The sequence below is a fragment of the Salvelinus sp. IW2-2015 genome, linkage group LG4q.1:29 (genome assembly GCF_002910315.2).
Source record: "Salvelinus sp. IW2-2015 linkage group LG4q.1:29, ASM291031v2, whole genome shotgun sequence".
In the NCBI taxonomy this organism is placed as follows: domain Eukaryota; kingdom Metazoa; phylum Chordata; class Actinopteri; order Salmoniformes; family Salmonidae; genus Salvelinus; species Salvelinus sp. IW2-2015.
In genome coordinates this window covers 40327185-40344601 of record NC_036842.1, presented here as the reverse complement: position 1 = coordinate 40344601, position 17417 = coordinate 40327185, and the positions used below count along the sequence as shown (strand labels likewise).

Below are 17417 nucleotides of genomic sequence, written 5' to 3'. Positions count from 1 at the left end.
GCTTGGGGATAGAAGCTGTTTAGGAACCTCTTGGACCTAGATTTAGCACTCCGGTACCGCTTGCAGTGCGGTAGCAGAGAGAGCAGTCTTTGTGGCTGGAGTCTTTGACAATTTTTAGGACCTTCCTCTGACACCGCCTGGTATAGAGGTCCTGGATGGCAGGAAGCTTCGCCCCAGTGATGTACTGGGCCGTACGCAGCACCCTCTGTCGTGCCTTGCGGTCAGCGGCTGAGCAGTTGCCATACAAGTCAGGATCCTCTCGATGGTACAGCTGTAAAACCTTTTGAGGATCTGAGGGCCCATGACAAATATTTTCAGTCTCCTGAGGGGGAATAGGTTCTCTTATAGGTTACCTTATTCACATAAGTATTCAGACCCTTTGCTATGAGACTCGAAATTGAGCTCAGGTGCATCCTGTTTCCAATGAACATGCCCTCGTCACAATTGTCTTGGTGTGCTTGGGCCAAGGAATTTGAAGCTCTCAACCTGCTCCACTACAACCCCGTCGATGAGAATGGGGGCGTGGTCGGTCCTCCTTTTCCTGTAGTCCACAATCATCTCCTTTGACTTGATCACGTTGAGGGCTAGGTTGTTGTCCCTGCACCACATGGTCAGGTCTATGACCTCCTCCCTATAGGCTGTCTCATCGTTGTCAGTGATCAGGCCTACCACTGTTGTGTCATCAGCAAACTTAATGATGGTGTTGGAGTCGTGCCTGGCCGTGCAGTCATGAGTGAACAGGGTGTACAAGAGGGGACTGATCACACACCCCTGAGGGGCCCCCGTGTTGAGGATCAGCGTGGCGGATGTGTTGTTACCTACCCTTACCACCTGGTAAGGGTAGGCCCGTTCAGGAAGTCCAGGATCCATTTGCAGAGGGAGGTGTTTAGTCCCAGGGTCCTTAGCTTAGTGATGAGCTTTGAGGGCACTATGGTGTTGAACGCTGAGCTGTAGTCAATGAATAGCATTCTCACATAGGTGTTCCTTTTGTCCATGTGTGAAAGGGCAGTGTGGAGTGCAATAGAGATTGCATCATCTGTGGATCTGTTGGGGCGGTATGCAAATTGGAGTGGGTCTAGGGTTTCTGGGATAATGGTGTTGATGTGAGCCATGAGCAGCCTTTCAAAGAATTTCATGGCTACAGACGTGAGCGCTACGAGTCGGTAGTCATTTAGGAAGGTAATTTATGAGATCCTCTGTAACACCGTACCCAAACCGGCTGTCACGCCCTGGCCTTAGTATTCTTTGTTTTCTTAATTATTTTAGTTAGGTCAGGGTGTGACATGGGGAATGTATGTGTTTTTGTAGTGTCTAGGGTGGTTGTAAGGTTTAGGGGGTTTATTAGAGTAGTTGGGTTTATGTTTAGTATAGTAGTCTAGCTGTGTCTATGGTTGAGTGTAGGTATCTAGGAAAGTCTATGGTTGCCTGAATTGGGTCTCAATTAGAGACAGCTGGTTATTGTTGTCTCTGATTGGGAGCCATATTTAAGGCAACCATAGGCTTTAGCTGTTTGTGGGGAATTGTCTATGTTGAACGTAAGTAGTTTGTGTGTGCACTTGCGTTTGTAGCTTCACGGTCGTTTGTTGTTTTTTGTATAGTTTGTATAAGTGTTTCGTTTCATGTTCATCTTCGTCGTTATAATAAAAGAAGATGGCTTATTTTCCACATGCTGCGTTTTGGTCCGTCTCTCCTCCACACGATCGTGACACCGGCTGCACGCGTGCGCTATCGTGCGCCAACGTACGCAAATTGATTTTTCTCCAATGAGGAGATGGCACGTGGGTATCTCCTTCTATAAACCAATGAGGAGATGGGAGAGACAGGACTTGCACCACAATCAGCATCGCAAATAGAACTTACTTCTATTTTAGCCCTTGGCAACGTAGAAGCTCGTTGGCGCGCGTGAGCAGTATGGGTGCAATAATTGAATATTATGTATGTTTAAATTTATTTTGCAACGCTTACGCACGTGACGCGAGCGGTGTGGTCAGCATGTAAGCTTTACAAGAATATGGCTCTGAACATATACAGCAACACCTCCACCATAGGCATTCCTGTCGCTTCTGTTGATGTTATATCCCACTATTGCTACTGCTGTATCATCAAAGGAATTATCTAAGTGAGTCTCAGAGATGGCCAGTATATTAATGTTATTTGATTTTAGCAAGTTATTGACTTCATAAACCTTATTTCTAAGGCTATATACACTGATTGTACAAAACATTACAAACTATTTCCATGACATAGACTGACCAGGTGAATCCAGGTGAAACCTATGATCCCTTAATGATGTCACTTCTTAAATCGACAATCAGTGTAGATGGAGGGGAGGAGACAGGTTAAATGAGGATCTTTAAGACTTGAGATAATTGAGACATGGAGGGTCTATATGTAATTCTTCTAAGCTGACATACTGTATATAATTGTTTTAAGATGGTCATACTATGGATCATTTAGCTGTGTGATGTTGAATTGTAAGACCCATTTAGGCATAAAATATTGAATTTTGCCTTTTCTACTATAGCCCAGTGAAACGCATTTAAAAAATCATTCATAAACGGCAAAAAAAACATTTTTTTTTTTCATTTTTTTTTTCTTCATATATCTAACAATTTTTTTGTGTAGGCAATAAACTACCTTTATACTTTGTTCACAATCTTGTCTGGTTGGGGCACAACTAGACCTCACTTCAAATGTATCAAGACATACTCTTATTTGTATGCCTAGCAATCAACACAATCAGTACATGGTGTAAAGCACCCTATTACAAGTCTCAGTCACAAATGACATCTCCAGTAAGCTGAACAAGATGTGAAAGAGAGTCTTGTAGAATCATGACTCCTTCACGTTTTCAGTTCATCGTGAATAGTCCCAGGGTCCTTAGCTTAGTGATGAGCTTTGAGGGCACTATGGTGTTGAACGCTGAACTGTAGTCAATGGATAGCATTCTCACATAGGTGTTCCTTTTGTCCAGGTGTGAAAGGGCAGTGTGGAGTGCGATAGAGATTGCATCACAAAATGTTTTCTAATCATAACGTTAGAGCATTTTCCAATGTCTGGGGTCCTGCATGCTCTGGGCATTACTGGCTCAAATGAATGAAATAAGTCAAAAGATGTGTTCTTTTGACTGAAGGACTTCAAAAGATCAGAGTCAGTAAAAATAGTCGAACTTCCCATCACTGCAAGGAGAGGGACCCTGATTCTTCTACTCCAATGTGGTTTGAGGAGGAGGCGAGAGGACGCAAGAGGTGATTTTAAATTTTGAATTCCTTGATTCCTCACGTCCTCCGTCTTTGTCACTGTCTCAAAACACATTGGAGCAGAAGACCTGCCATCTGATTTTCTCCTACAATACGTTCAACGAAGGAATCGGGGAAAGATAAATAATTGGTTTACTCCTTGACCCAACCACTAGGCAGACCCAATTGGCCCAGGGATGTTAGATTAACTGACTCTCTCCCTTCCCTCCCCTGTCTGTTGTTCATGTCTGTTGTTTGGCCCTACTTGACTCAGGTTCAGGCTGAGGCCCTGTTCGAATATAAATGAATCTGCCCTTGTAATCTTCCTGATAAGTGATTGGATAGACGAAATCAAGGTTACCACCCTATTACTTCCACCAATCCAACCAATTTACATCTGTGATTACCTTGAGGAAAGTAGGAAGGAAGGATGCTTTTCTGAAGTATTCGAAACAGGGCCTGAGTCTCAGACTGAGGTTGCTGACAGCTGGCTGCTGCTGGGAGAAAATAAGAAGGTTCTCTGGTTCTCATAGACAGACATGAAGGCAGACACACTCACAACCCCCAGGAAAATCCCCTCTATCTACCCAAGGCCAGACCTAGAGCAGCCCCTACTCAACCCCACCCATCCACAGCCTGTCTGGGGTACTCCCACACCCCTCTGCATCTTCTTATAACTTTTCCCTCACCTACTCCTTTTTCTTAATGTACAGTATCAGGTTCCTCTCTTACCTGTCTACTCTTTCTGTTACCCCGTACACCCCCCCCCCCTTTTCCCTGCCAACTCATCGCCCCCTCACCCATTACAACTTCCTCTCCCCACTGTTGTCACCCTCTCCCCTTTCCTCCTCTACATTACCCTGCCTTCCCCCTCCCCCCTGCCTCCCCGTCATCTACCTATATATCTCCCTGTACATGCAGCAGCAATAATAGCTTGGACCCTGGACCGTGTGCCTATTGTGAGCTAGACAACAACAAAAACGAACACTGTTGCTTCCCCGGAGGTACAGCAGGCTTAACAGGAAGGGTTTTAGGCTAAATAAATAGAAGGGGAACTTGAAGGTAGCCTGAGATATAACAAATACTTTTGTCATTTTATTACATGCTTGACAGTAAGTTAAAAAGATGTTAGCGCAGAAGGTGGTTTAAAAGAGAAAGTTGTGGTCGATATCCTTAATTGCGTCTTAAATAGCAGCATTTGGGTATGGAAAATATAATGTTTTAAGTATGTGAAATTAGAAATTTATTTTATTTTTTAATCATCACTGTATGTCTAATACATCACTGTGTGTTGCTTTCATAAAATAACTCCAAATATATATACATGCTCAAAAAATAAAGGGAACACTTAAACACACAATAAACTCCAAGTCATCACACTTCTGTGAATCAAACTAATCCACTTAGGAAGCACACTGATTGTCAATAAATTTCACATGCTGTTGTGCAATGGAATAGACAAAGGTGGAAATTATAGCAACTTAGCAAGACACCCCAAATAAGGAGTGGTCTGCAGGTGGTGACCACAGACCACTTCCAGTTCCTATGCTTCCTGGCTGATGTTTTGTCACTTTTGAATGCTGGCGGTGCTTCACTCTAGTGTAGCATGAGACGAGTCTACAACCCACACAAGTGGCTCAGGTAGTGCAGCTCATCCAGGATGGCACATCAATGCGAGCTGTGGCAAGAAGGTTTGCTGCTGTCTGTCAGCGTAGTGTCCAGAGCATGGAGGCGCTACAGGAGACAGGCCAGTACATCAGGAGACGTGGAGGAGGCCGTAGGAGGGCAACAACAGCAGCAGGACCGCTACCTCTGCCTTGTGCAAGAGAGTAGCACTGCCAGAGCCTGCAAAATGACCTCCAGCAGGCCACAAATGTGCATTTGTGTATGTCATACTAATTTCAGCTTTTCATCTCGTAGAATTCGTTGCACACTATTGAGAGGAGAGTAATCTTTTCAGATCCAATATTGTTCCACAACGATAATCGTGATAATTAGTTGAATCCTATTGACGCACCAGTGCATCAACTAAGTAACAGAATAAGCTAGAGCTATCAGGTTTTTTGCATGGGCTCTGTCTCAATCCACTACATCCGCCTACGACGGCCTTCCGATCTGCAGTGGAAGGTTGCCAAACTACAGCTGTGTTGTCAGACCATGAGACATCCCAAAGGCGGTCTTCTCACGAAAACATCTGTAGCGTCCGAACAGTTTGGCCTACAAACTAATATGACCCCACCTATAGAAATGGCAGATTCTCCCGAACAGTTTTGCTCTACAACCCCCACTAGTGTCACAGGACTCGTCTGAAGGTTATCCATAGAAACTAATGGAAGTATGGAGGTAGTTTTGTGCCATCAAAAATAAAGGGTTACATTTCTGTGTCCAAAATAACAAAATTATTCTTGAGCTTTCTTATATATCCTAGATATAGGACAGATACTTCAAAACCTTATTCCTTATGACACATTTTTTTAATGTATTTTTTTGCCAATTATTAATGTTTTATTCAATGCAGTTCTTTGGGCTATATTAGTAAAGGCCAAATTCAATATTTCATCAAATCATTTTTTWAATATTTGTTTTTATACCTAAAAGGAGTCCTAAAAGTCAAAATCTAATAGTTAAATGATCCATGGTATGACCATCTCAAAACAATTCCATGTGCTCCATTTTCATGTGCCAATGCTGTTTACATTTGTTGGATGACGTGAAAATAGATCTCTTTGGCCACGCACACCAGTGGTAGGCTTAGCATCGAAATGAGAATACATGAGCCGAAAATAACCCCATACCTACTGTTAAATATGGTGGTGGATATTTGATGTTATGGGGCTATTTTGCTTCCATTGGTCCTGGGGCCCTTGCTAAAGCAAACAGCATCATGAACTTTACCCAGTACCGGGAAATTAAATCAAGGATCTTGATGGAGGAATGGTCTAAGATCAACTCATAAAACATTTTCTGAAAAAGCTCAGGGGCATTATACTCGCAAGGTGAAAAAATAAATACTTGTCATGTCATTCTCTGAGCAATTGTATTAGTATAAAATAATATAATTTCCTCATTGTTTTGAACATACAATATAGCTCAGTATTTCAATTCTTTATTTGATAGCACTTTATAATAACTCCAGATAATAAAGCATTTATAATGGATTAATAAATAGTTTATTCAATATTTATTAATAATTATTCCCTCATTTGGAAATGTTAGTAACCTAGTTATTCACACATTTCTATTGAAGTATTTAATAATTATTAATAAGATCATTCATAAGATGTTTAATATAGGTCTTTATAAACCATGTACTTATCATTAGTTAAGTGTTTTTGCATGGCTTCATCTACTTCATAAATTCTTTATAAATGTTTTGAGTGACCAGTGTAATGTCTCACAAAAACATGGACATGCCATTGGTAGACATTCCAGCAGTACCTGATGTTACTTAAGATCTCAAAATGAACATAACAATGGCTAATCAATAAGCACCCATGTTTAAGAAAATAAAGTGCATTCGGGAAAGTATTCAGACCCCTTCCCTTATGTATTCAGACCCCTTCCCTTAAAATTAAGTGTTCATGATTAATCTACACACAATACCTCATAATGACAAAGCAAAAGCAGTTTTTTATACATTACAGCAAATGTATTCTAAAACAGAAATACCTTATTCACATAAGTATTCAGACCCTTTGCTATGAGACTCGAAATTGAGCTCAGGTGCATCCTGTTTCCGATGAACATCCTTGAGATGATTCTACAACTTGATTGGAGTACACCTATGGTAAATTCAATTGATTGGACAAGACTTGGAAAGTCACACACCTGTCTATGTAAGGTACCACAGTTGACAGTGCATGTCAGAGCAAAAACCAAGCAATGAGGTCGAAGGAGTTATCCATAGAGCTCCGAGACAGGATTGTGCGAGGAACAGCTCTGTGGAAGGGTAGCAAAACATTTCAGCAGCATTGAAGGTCCCCAAGAGTTTGGAACCACCAAGACTTTTCCTAGAGCTGGCCGCCCGGCCAAACTGAACAATCGGGGGAGAAAGGTGACCAAGATGATCAGAAAGGTGATCAGAAAGGTGACCAAGATCCCGATGGTCACTATGACAGAGCTCCAGAGTTCCTATGTGGCGATGGGAGAACCTTCCAGAAGGACAACCATCTTTGCAGCACTCTACCAATCAGGCCTTTATGTTAGTGGCCAAATAGAATCCACTCCTCAGTAAAACGCACATGACAGCCCACTTGGAGTTTGCCAAAAGTCACCTAAAGACTCATTTATTTAACCCTTACTTTACCAGGTAAGTTGACTGAGAACACGTTCTCATTTACAGCAACAACATGGGGAATAGTTACAGGGGAAATTAGGAATGAGCCAATTGTAAGCTGGGGATGATTAGGTGGCCATGATAGTATGAAGGCCAGATTGGGAATTTAGCCAGTAGGAAAGGGCGCTTCCTACTGGCCCTCCAACACCACTTCCAGCAGAATCTGGTATCCCCATCCAGGGACTGACCAGCACCAACCCTGCTTAGCTTCAGAAGCAAGCCAGCAGTGGGATGCTGGGTGGTATGCTGCTCACTCTCAGACAATGAAAAACAAGATTCTCTGGTCTGATGAAACCAAGATTTAACTCTTTGGCCTAATTACCAAGCATGACGTCTGGAGGAAACCTGGCACCATCCCTAAGGTGAAGCATGGTGATGACAGCATCATGCTGTGGGGATGTCTTTCAGCGGCAGAGACTGGGAGACTAGTAAGGATCGAGGCAAAGATGAACGGAGGGATCCTTGATACAGAGGGATCCTTGATGAAAACCTGCTCCAGAGRGCTCAGGACCTCAGACTGGGGCGAAGGTTCACCTTCCAACAGGACAACAACCCTAAGCACACAGCCAAGAGAACGCAAGAGTGGTTTCGGGACAAGTCTCTGAATGTCCTTGAGTGGCCCAGTCAGAGTCCGGATTTGAACCWGATTGAACACTCCCCATCCAACCTGACAGAGATTGAGAGGATCTGCAGAGAAGAATGGGAGAAACTCCCCAAATAAAAGTTGTTAAAGTAACGTAATACTCAAGAAGACTCAAGGCTGTAATTGCCACCAAAGGTGATTCAACAAAGTATTAAGTGTCTGAATACTTATGTAAATGTGATATTTCCGTTTTTTATGTTTAATACATTTGCAAAAATAACTGTTTTGCATTGTCATTGTGGGGTGTTTTGTGTAGGATGATGGGGGAAAAAACAATTGAATACATTTTAGAATAAGGTTGTAATGTAACAAAATGTGGAAGAAGTCAAGAGGTCTGAATACCCTCTATGTACGGTTCCACCCGCTTTATTAGCTTTTAAAGTTGTTTTCTTTATGACAATACATTACATACATCATAAAGCCTTTCTTTGAGGGCCTAGTTATACCCTAACACAGTGGTGTTGGAAAACTCCTGGTTTACAGGCCACATCAAGCCTGCAACTCACATTATGCTGGCTTGCAAAGTGATGTGTAATTCCTATTGGCATCCAGACAGAATTGGGATATCCAATAAATCCCCCGCAACCCGGATTCACAATGAATGCCAAGGTAGGGGAATTGAATAGTGAGACTACATCAATCATTTCAACTGGAACAACCATCTCAGTAACTACTAACAGATTGGAAAAATGTATGTTATATAGAGTATCACTGTGTAGCATAAAATGTATCAACCAATCAATGTACATACAAAAACACATATATTACACAGACAATCACCRTGCAATAGAGCATCCTGGGAAATATGATAAATGGTTCTATGTAGAACCCGTCTTGCCATCTAAAGAATCCCTCTTGCCTTCCAAAGAATAATTCAAGAACCATTTCCTCCAAAAATGGTTCTTAGGATGTTAAAGGTTCTAGGTAGAACCCTTTGCCTTACAAAGAACCATTGTCTTCCAAAAAGGAATCTTTAGATCAAAACAGTTCTTGGTAGAACACTATTCCTCCTCAAAGAACCCTTTGGAACCATTTTTTCTAAGAGTGCATACCTTACTTCATTGTTAAATAACAGACATACGAGTCGCCAGACCTGATCACAGGGATGGCTAACTCTGGAGATCCCATCCATCTCCACTGAGTTTGCTAGATCTGCTTTCAGTTTTTATCACCTTACACGTGTAATGATATCCAAAGCACTTTAACCTTTGAGGAATAGGATCCTCTAGGGTACATTTCTACTGAAGAAGAAATTTGTACATGATATTAAAAGAAAAGGACTGGTCAAACCCTAGCATAAATAGCAACCAAACAAACCCATTGGACTAAGGACTGCTTATTCCTATGACATTCCATTTGACCTTTGCGACATCATGTGTCTCCAATGATGAAAAATCAACTCAAATATTGATTCTATACACTCTTAGAAAAAAAGGGTTCCAAAATGGTTTTCTGCTGTCCCCAAAGGATAACCATTTTTGGTTCCAGGGAGAACCTTTTATAGTTCCACATACAACCATTTTGGGTTCCATGTAGAGATTCTGTGGAAAGGATCCTAAATGGAACCCAAAAGGGTTCTACCTGGAACCAAAAGGGTTCTCAGTAAGTATTAAGGATATAATGAATATAGAACGTGCTTACCATATGGAGTGTATATGGCAGAAGTCCAGCGCAGAGATTATCTGTCTGAAGAACTTCCTGGCCTCCTTGGGTGTTAACCGTCCCTTCTTTACCAGGTAGTCAAAGAGCTCTCCCCCTGAGACGTGCTCCAACACCAGATACCTGYGAGGTGGGGGGGACAGAGCAATTAGAAAGGTGAATGAAATAAGTGAGACTGAAAAAGTAAGAGGGAAGAAAGAAGGAAAGAAAGTAAGAAATTAAGAAGAGAGAGAGAATTAAGAAGGGGGGCTTTTTTTAAACATCACACTTGAGAGACATCCAAAGGATCAATGTTTTCCTCTGGGACACTATTCAAAGAAAACAGAAAGGAAAACGCCACACAGTGCTGCTCATGATCCCAGAAGATATTTATTTACAACGTTTCGACCCTTAGATCTTCATCAGGCATCTGTGATGTGGCAGGGCTTGCAAACCATTACAGACTACAAAGGGAAGCACAGCCAAGAGCTGCCCAGTGACACTAGCCTACCAGACGAGCTATATTACTTCTATATTCGTTTCAAGGCAAGTAACACTGAAACATYCATGAGAGCATCAGCTGTTCCAGACGACTGTGTGATCACGCTCTTCGCAGTCGATGTGAGTAAGATCTTTAAACAGGTCAACATTCACAAGGCCGCAGTGCCAGAAGGATTACCAGGACGTGTACTCCGAGCAAGCGCTGACTAACTAGCAACTGTCTTCACTGACATTTTCAACCTCTCCCTGTCTGTGTCGGTAATACCAACATGTTTCAAGCAGACCACCATAGTCCCTGTGCCAAAGAACACTAAGGTACCCTGCCTAAATGACTACCGACCCTTAGCACTCACGTCTGTACGGGGCTGTAGTGGAGCAGGTTGAGAGCTTCAAGTTCCTTGGTGTCCACATCACCAACAAACTAACATGGTCCAAGCACACCAAGACAGTCGTGAAGAGGGCACGACAAAATATATTCCCCCTCAGGAGACTAAAAACATTTGGCATGGGTCCTCAGATCCTCAAAAGGTTCTACAGCTGCACCATCGAGAGCGTCCTGACTGGTTGCATCACCGCCTGGTATGCTCGGCCTCCGACCGCAAGGCACTACAGAGGGTAATCGGTACGGCCCAGTACATCACTGGGGCCAAGCTTCCTGCCATCCAGGACCTCTATACCAGGCGGTGTCAGAGGAAGGCTCTAAACATTGTAAAGTCTCCCGTCTCCAGCCTAGTCATAGACTGCTCTCTCTGCTACTGCACGGCAAGTGGTACTGTAGTGCCAAGTCTAGGTCCAAGAGGCTTCTAAACAGCTTCTACCCCCAAGCCTGCTGAGCTATTGTTTCTTCTAGTCGTTTCCACTTCACAACAACAGCACTTACAGTTGACTAGGGCAGCTCTAGCAGGGCAGAAATTTGACAAACTGACCTGTTGGAAAGGTGACATCCTATAATGGAGCCATGTTGAAAGTCATTGAGCTCCTCAGTAAGGCCATTCTACTGCCAATGTTTGTCTATGGAGATTGCATGGCTGTGTGCTCGATTTTATACACCTGTCAGCAATGGGGATGGCTGAAATATCAGATTCCACTKATTTGAAAGTAATATTTATATTATTTGTTAACTCAGATTAGGTATTAGGTATTAGGTTGAAGATCTGATAACATTCAGTATCAAAAATATAGAAAATCACAAAGGGTGCAAATACTTTTTCGCGGCCCTGTATGCTTATATCAAAATATGAGAAATTATATTACATTACCATGTAGAATATGGTGTATAAATACTCTGTGTAGTCCTATTTGGCCTTTAAGCCCCATTGAGGACGTATTCAATCTGGTGGAGTAAGCAATGCCTGTGTCCGAAATAGCACCCTATTCCCTACATTGTGCACAACTGAGTCCTATTGGTCCTGGTCAAAAGTATAGCGAATAGGGTGCCATTTCGGACTTATATGAGTCCTCTGGAGAATACAGCTACAGCACCAGACTGATGGACCTGCCACTCACCATAGCTAATATTAGATCATGTGTGTGTGTGGTGTGTGTGTACGTGTTAGTGTTTGGTCTGTGCATGCACATGTTTGGACGCATGGGTATATAGTGTATGTGTGTGTGTTGCTGGACCAGACTGATGAGGGTGTCACTCTCCGTGGTTAATGTTCGCTAATGCAGTGCCGTCATTGACTGTGTCGCAAATGGCACTCTTTTCTTTATTAAGACCACTTATTTTCACCAGGGCTCGTAGAGTTCTGGTCAAAAGTAATGCACTGTATAGGGAATAGGGTGCCATTTGTGAGGCAGACTCTGATAAGCCTGTCGTAGTGTTTACATAATAGAGGGTTTCTGGCCCTATTAGCAAACTCTCAAACGAGCATGTATAAACGACTAGCTTCACACTAATGTGCCTTCACCCTTCTATCACATTCAGTGTTGCCGGTAACCAATCAGAAGGTTCGCTTTGATCTCTGAGGGCGGAGCCTAACAGAACGGGTTAGCCCTAATTGGCTGTTTGGCTGTCAAGCTCAGAGGGMTTGATGTTGTTGACTGTCACGTGTTGGGGGAGACATACAGTTAATATCATTTGCTGTCATAATATCCACTATTATTACAGATGACTGGGACCGACACAATGGCTGGTGAAACAGGAAGTAGCCCCTGACTCTTAAGGATGAAGAGGTGTATCATTGTATCATGTGAAGTGGTGTATCATTTCTGCTATCTTCAATATTACAACACCAATACAGTTACGAATTGGACGCTAAGTAGACTTCAGATGCTAATACCCTCCCCCGTGTAGGAACATAAACAATTTGATTATGAATTCATAGAGGCGATAACGATACTCACAAGTATTTCTTATTTTCGTAGACGTCGTGCAGCTTTAAAACGTGAGGGTGTTCTATGAGCTTCAGAATCGCTATTTCCCGCTCAACCTGTAAGAGAAAAACAAAACACGGACACAAGAAAAACTAGTTTATCCTCCTCAAATCTACACAGGGGACTGACAACTGAGCACACAGGCTTCAGGGGTATGCTGCAGTTTGTTAAGACCATCTGCTCTAAAATGCGCTCTCTGTACATAATTCAAAACAACACTGTAGTACTGCTTCCACATACTGTAGGATTGATGGTATTTTGCCTGTAAAAAACATTTTTTATATGACCCCCTTACAAACATGCTCGTTTTCAGCACATTCTTGCCTGCATAAGCCTTCTCTACCTCCCGTGCGCATGCATGCCGGGGACGAGTGGTAGCTTAGTAGACCTACACTGTAAGACCTTTCTGTAATGTCAACAGTAAAACACTGTAGGATGCACAGTATAACACCATAAATGTGTTTTACAGCATTCATGCTGTAGATTGCACTGCATTATGGGTAACATGCTGAAAAATATTGTGTTTAACTGTCATTTGAAAGCCTCTAATAAAAAATACTCTAAAATACTGTATTTCTTTACAGTAATAGCTTATGCTTACTGTAGATTCAAATGATCAATTTCAGGCGCCAACCTTATGCTGTCGGGTGAGACACATGAAGCTGAGGACTATTTTAGTAAATGTCTTCTTTAAGCAGCTGTGAGGTGGAAGAATATTTTCAGCAGCTGCTAGGTAGGTACCTTGCCTTGTCTATAAGTATATTAATTGCTAGCCAACGTTGAACTACATACAGCTGGCTGGTAATACGATGTACCGGCAGGATAGAACAGCGGCGTCTGGTAAGACAAGGGGTGGCGGTCTATATATTTTTGTAAACAACAGCTGGTGCACGATATCTAAGGAAGTCTCGAGCTATTGCTCGCCTGAGGTAGGGTTTCTCATGATAAGCTGCAGACCACATTACCTATATTCATTGTAGCTGTTTACATACCACCACAGTCAGAGGCTGGCACTAACATAGCATTGATTGAGCTGTATTCTGCCATTAGCAAACAAGAAAATGCTCACCCAGAAGCAGCGCACCTAGTTGCCGGGGACATTAATGCAGGGAAACTTAAATCAGTTTTACCAAATTTCTATCAGAATGTTAAACGTGCAACCAGAGGGAAAATAACTCGGGACCACCTATACACACACAGAGATGCGTGCAAAGCTCTCCCTCGCCCTCCATTTGGCAAATCTGACCATAATTCCATCCTCATGATTCCTGCTTATAAGCAAAAATTTAAGCAGGAAGCACCAGTGACTAGATCAATAAAAAAGTGTTCAGATGAAGCAGATGCTAAGCTACAGGACGGTTTTGCTAGCAGAGACTGGAATATGTTCCTAGATTCCTCTAATGGCATTGAGGAGTACACCACATCTGTCATTGGCTTCATCAATAAGTGCATCGATGACGTCGTCCCCACAGTGACCGTACGTACATTCCCCAACCAGAAGCCATAGATTACAGGCAGCATCCTCACTGAGCTAAAGGCTAGAGCTGCAACTTTCAAGGAGCGGAACTCTAACCCGGAGTCTTATAAGAAATCCCACTATGCCCTCCGACGAACCATAAAACAGACAAAGCATCAATACAGGACTAAGATCGAGTTGTACTACACCGTCTCTGATGCTCGTCGGATGTGGCAGGTCCTGCAATCCATTACAGACTACAAAGGGAAGCACAAGAGCTGCCCAGTGACACGAGCCTACCGYACGAGCTAAACTACTTCTACGCTTGCTTCGAGGCAAAAAACACTGAAACAGGAATGAGAGCACCAGCTGTACCGGATGACTGTGTGATCACGCTCTCCGCAGCCGATGTGAGTAAGGCCTTTAGACAGGTCAACATTCACAAGGCCGCAGGGCCAGATGGATTACCAGGACGTGTACTCCGAGCATGCACTGACTAACTAGCGAGTGTCTTCAATGACATTTTCAACCTCTCCCTGTCTGAGTCTGTAATACCAACATGTTTTAAGCAACCCACCATTGTGCCTGTGCCCAAGAACACTAAGGTAACCGGCCTAAATGACTACCGACCCATAGCACTCACGTATGTAGCCATGAAGTGCTTTGAAAGGCTGGTCAGGGCTCGCATCAATACCATCATCCCAGAAACCCTAGACCCACACCAATGTGCATTCCGCCAAAACAGATCCACAGCTGATGCAGTCTCTTTTGCACTCCACGCTGCACTTTCCCACCTGAACAAAAGGAACATCTATGTGAGAATGCTATTCATTGCCTACAGCTCAGCGTTCAACACCATAGTGCCCTCAAAGCTCATCAATAAGCTAAGGACCCTGGGACTTAAAAACACCTCCCTCTGCAACTGGATCCTGGACTTCCTGAGGGGCTGCCCCAGGTGTAAGTAACAACACTTCTGCCATGCTGATCCTCAACACAGTGGCCCCTCAGGGGTGCGTGCTCAGCCCCCTCCTGTACTCCCTGTTCACTCATGACTGCACGGCCAGGCACTACTCCAACACCATCATTACATTTGCCAATGACTCAACGGTGATAGGCCTGATAACTGACAACAACGAGACAGCCTATATGGAGGATGTCAGACACCTGGCCCTGTGGTGCCAGGACAACAACCTCTCCCTCAACGTGATCAAGACAAAGGAGATGATTGTGACTACAGGAAAAAGAGGACGAGCACGCCCCCATTCCATCGACGGGGCTGCAGTGGAGCAGGATGAGAGCTTCAAGTTCCTTGGTGTCGACATCACCAACAAACTAACATGGTCCAAGCACAACATGACAGTCGTGAAGCGGGCACAATAAAACCTCAGGAGACTGAAAATATTTGGCATGGGTCCTCAGATCCTCAAAAGGTTCTACAGCTGCACCATCGAGAGCGTCCTGACTGGTTGCATCACTGCCTGGTATGGCAACTGCTCGGCTTCCGATCGCAAGGCACTACAGAGGCTAGTGCGAACAGCCAAGTACATAACTGGGGCCAAGCTTCTTGCCATCCAGGACCTCTATACCAGGCGGTGTCAGAGAAAGGCCCTAAACATTGTCAAAGACCCAGCCACCCTAGTCATAGACTGTTCTCCCTGCTACCACACGTCAAGCGGTACCAGTGCCAAGTCTAGGTCCAAGAGGTTTCTAAACAGCTTCTACCCACCATAAACCTACCAAGCATAAATCTAGTCAAATGACTACCCAGACTATTTGCATTGCCCCCCCCCCTCCACACCACTGCCACTCTCTGTTGTCATCTATACATAGTCACTTTAATTAACTCTACCTACATGTACTTACTACCTCAACTAACCGGTGCCCCCTCACATTGACTCTTTACCGGCACACCTGTATATAATGTTATTTTTCTCTTGTTACTTTTATCTCTTKTTCTTATCCGTATTTTTTTAAACTGCACTGTCGGTTAAGGGCTCGTAAGTAAGCATTTCACTGTTGTATTTGGCACATGTGACTAATACAATTTGATTTGATTTGAAATAGGGCTATCTTCTGTATACCAAATCTACCTTCTCACAACACAACTGATTGGCTCAAACGCATTAAGAAGGAAAGAAATTCCACAAATTAACTTTTAACAAGGCACACCTGTTAATTGAAATGCATTCCAGTTGACTAACTCATGAAGCTGGTTGACAGAATGCCAAGAGTGTGCAAAGCTGTTATCAAGGCAAAGGGTGGCTACTTTGAAGAATCTCAAATATAACAAACATTTTGATTTGTTTAACACTTTTTTTGTTTACTACATATGTGTTATTTCATAGTGTTGATGTCTTCACTATTATTCTACAATTTTGAAAATAGTAAAAAATWAAGAAAAACCCTTGAATGAGTAGGTGTGTCCAAACTTTTGACTGGTACTGTATCTTCTTGTTACTTCTATTGTCAATTCTGTTGTTCGTTTTTCGTTTTTTAATGTTGTTACCAATTTTTATAAATATATTTTATGTACAAATGTATTGTTTCTCTTACATTTAGATTTCAGGTAGAATTTCACTGTAAATATACAGCATTACCCTGGCACCAGAGTTGGCAGCTTAATACTGTAATTTTGCTCTACAGTACTATTTTCCTTACTGCAAAACATTACAGCATCCCTGTAAATGTACAGCAAGGATGCCATAATATGTCTTTACAGTAAGTAAAATAGTACTGTAAAACATATTACAGCATCTCTCTGTAAAGCAAACATACAATATTAAGCTTGCCACTGTGGTGCCAGTATAATGCTGTGCATTTGGAGGGGAAAGTTTTACATTGTAGATGTGTGCAGATATTTTAATAAATCCATAGAAAATATACACCATAAAAAAGTAATAATTATTCATTAATTTAGGCAAGTCATCATAAACATTATAAGACTACAAAAAGGAAAGCCCAGTGTTTCCCGCAGATCAAGTATTCAGACATTTGCGCAGTCTTGAAGGATCTGGCACATTTTCTAGCTGGTGCTTGCATTGCCTTCCTTGTTGTTTTCCTTACAATATACTAACTTTGGACATGTGTGCGTTCCTATCAAAGGAATTGTCTTATTTTCTGTATATCGTGTTGTCGTGTCTACTGTATTATACAGTATGTATGTATGTATGTATGTATGTATGTATGTATGTATGTATGTATGTATGTATGTATGTATGTATGTATGTA

At 42.6% G+C, this 17417-nt stretch overlaps 1 protein-coding gene across 1 annotated transcript in view; it reads right to left on the bottom strand.

The window, feature by feature from the left end:
- brsk2a (BR serine/threonine kinase 2a) overlaps positions 1 to 17417 on the bottom strand; it is a 463140-nt gene that overhangs the window by 125903 nt on the left and 319820 nt on the right. The window contains exons 3-4 of the mRNA XM_070442906.1: positions 12704 to 12789; positions 9860 to 10000 (exon numbers count right to left, since the gene is read on the bottom strand). Of these exons, the coding sequence (XP_070299007.1) occupies positions 9860 to 10000; positions 12704 to 12789 (227 nt within the window). The remainder of the gene's footprint in view (positions 1 to 9859; positions 10001 to 12703; positions 12790 to 17417) is intronic.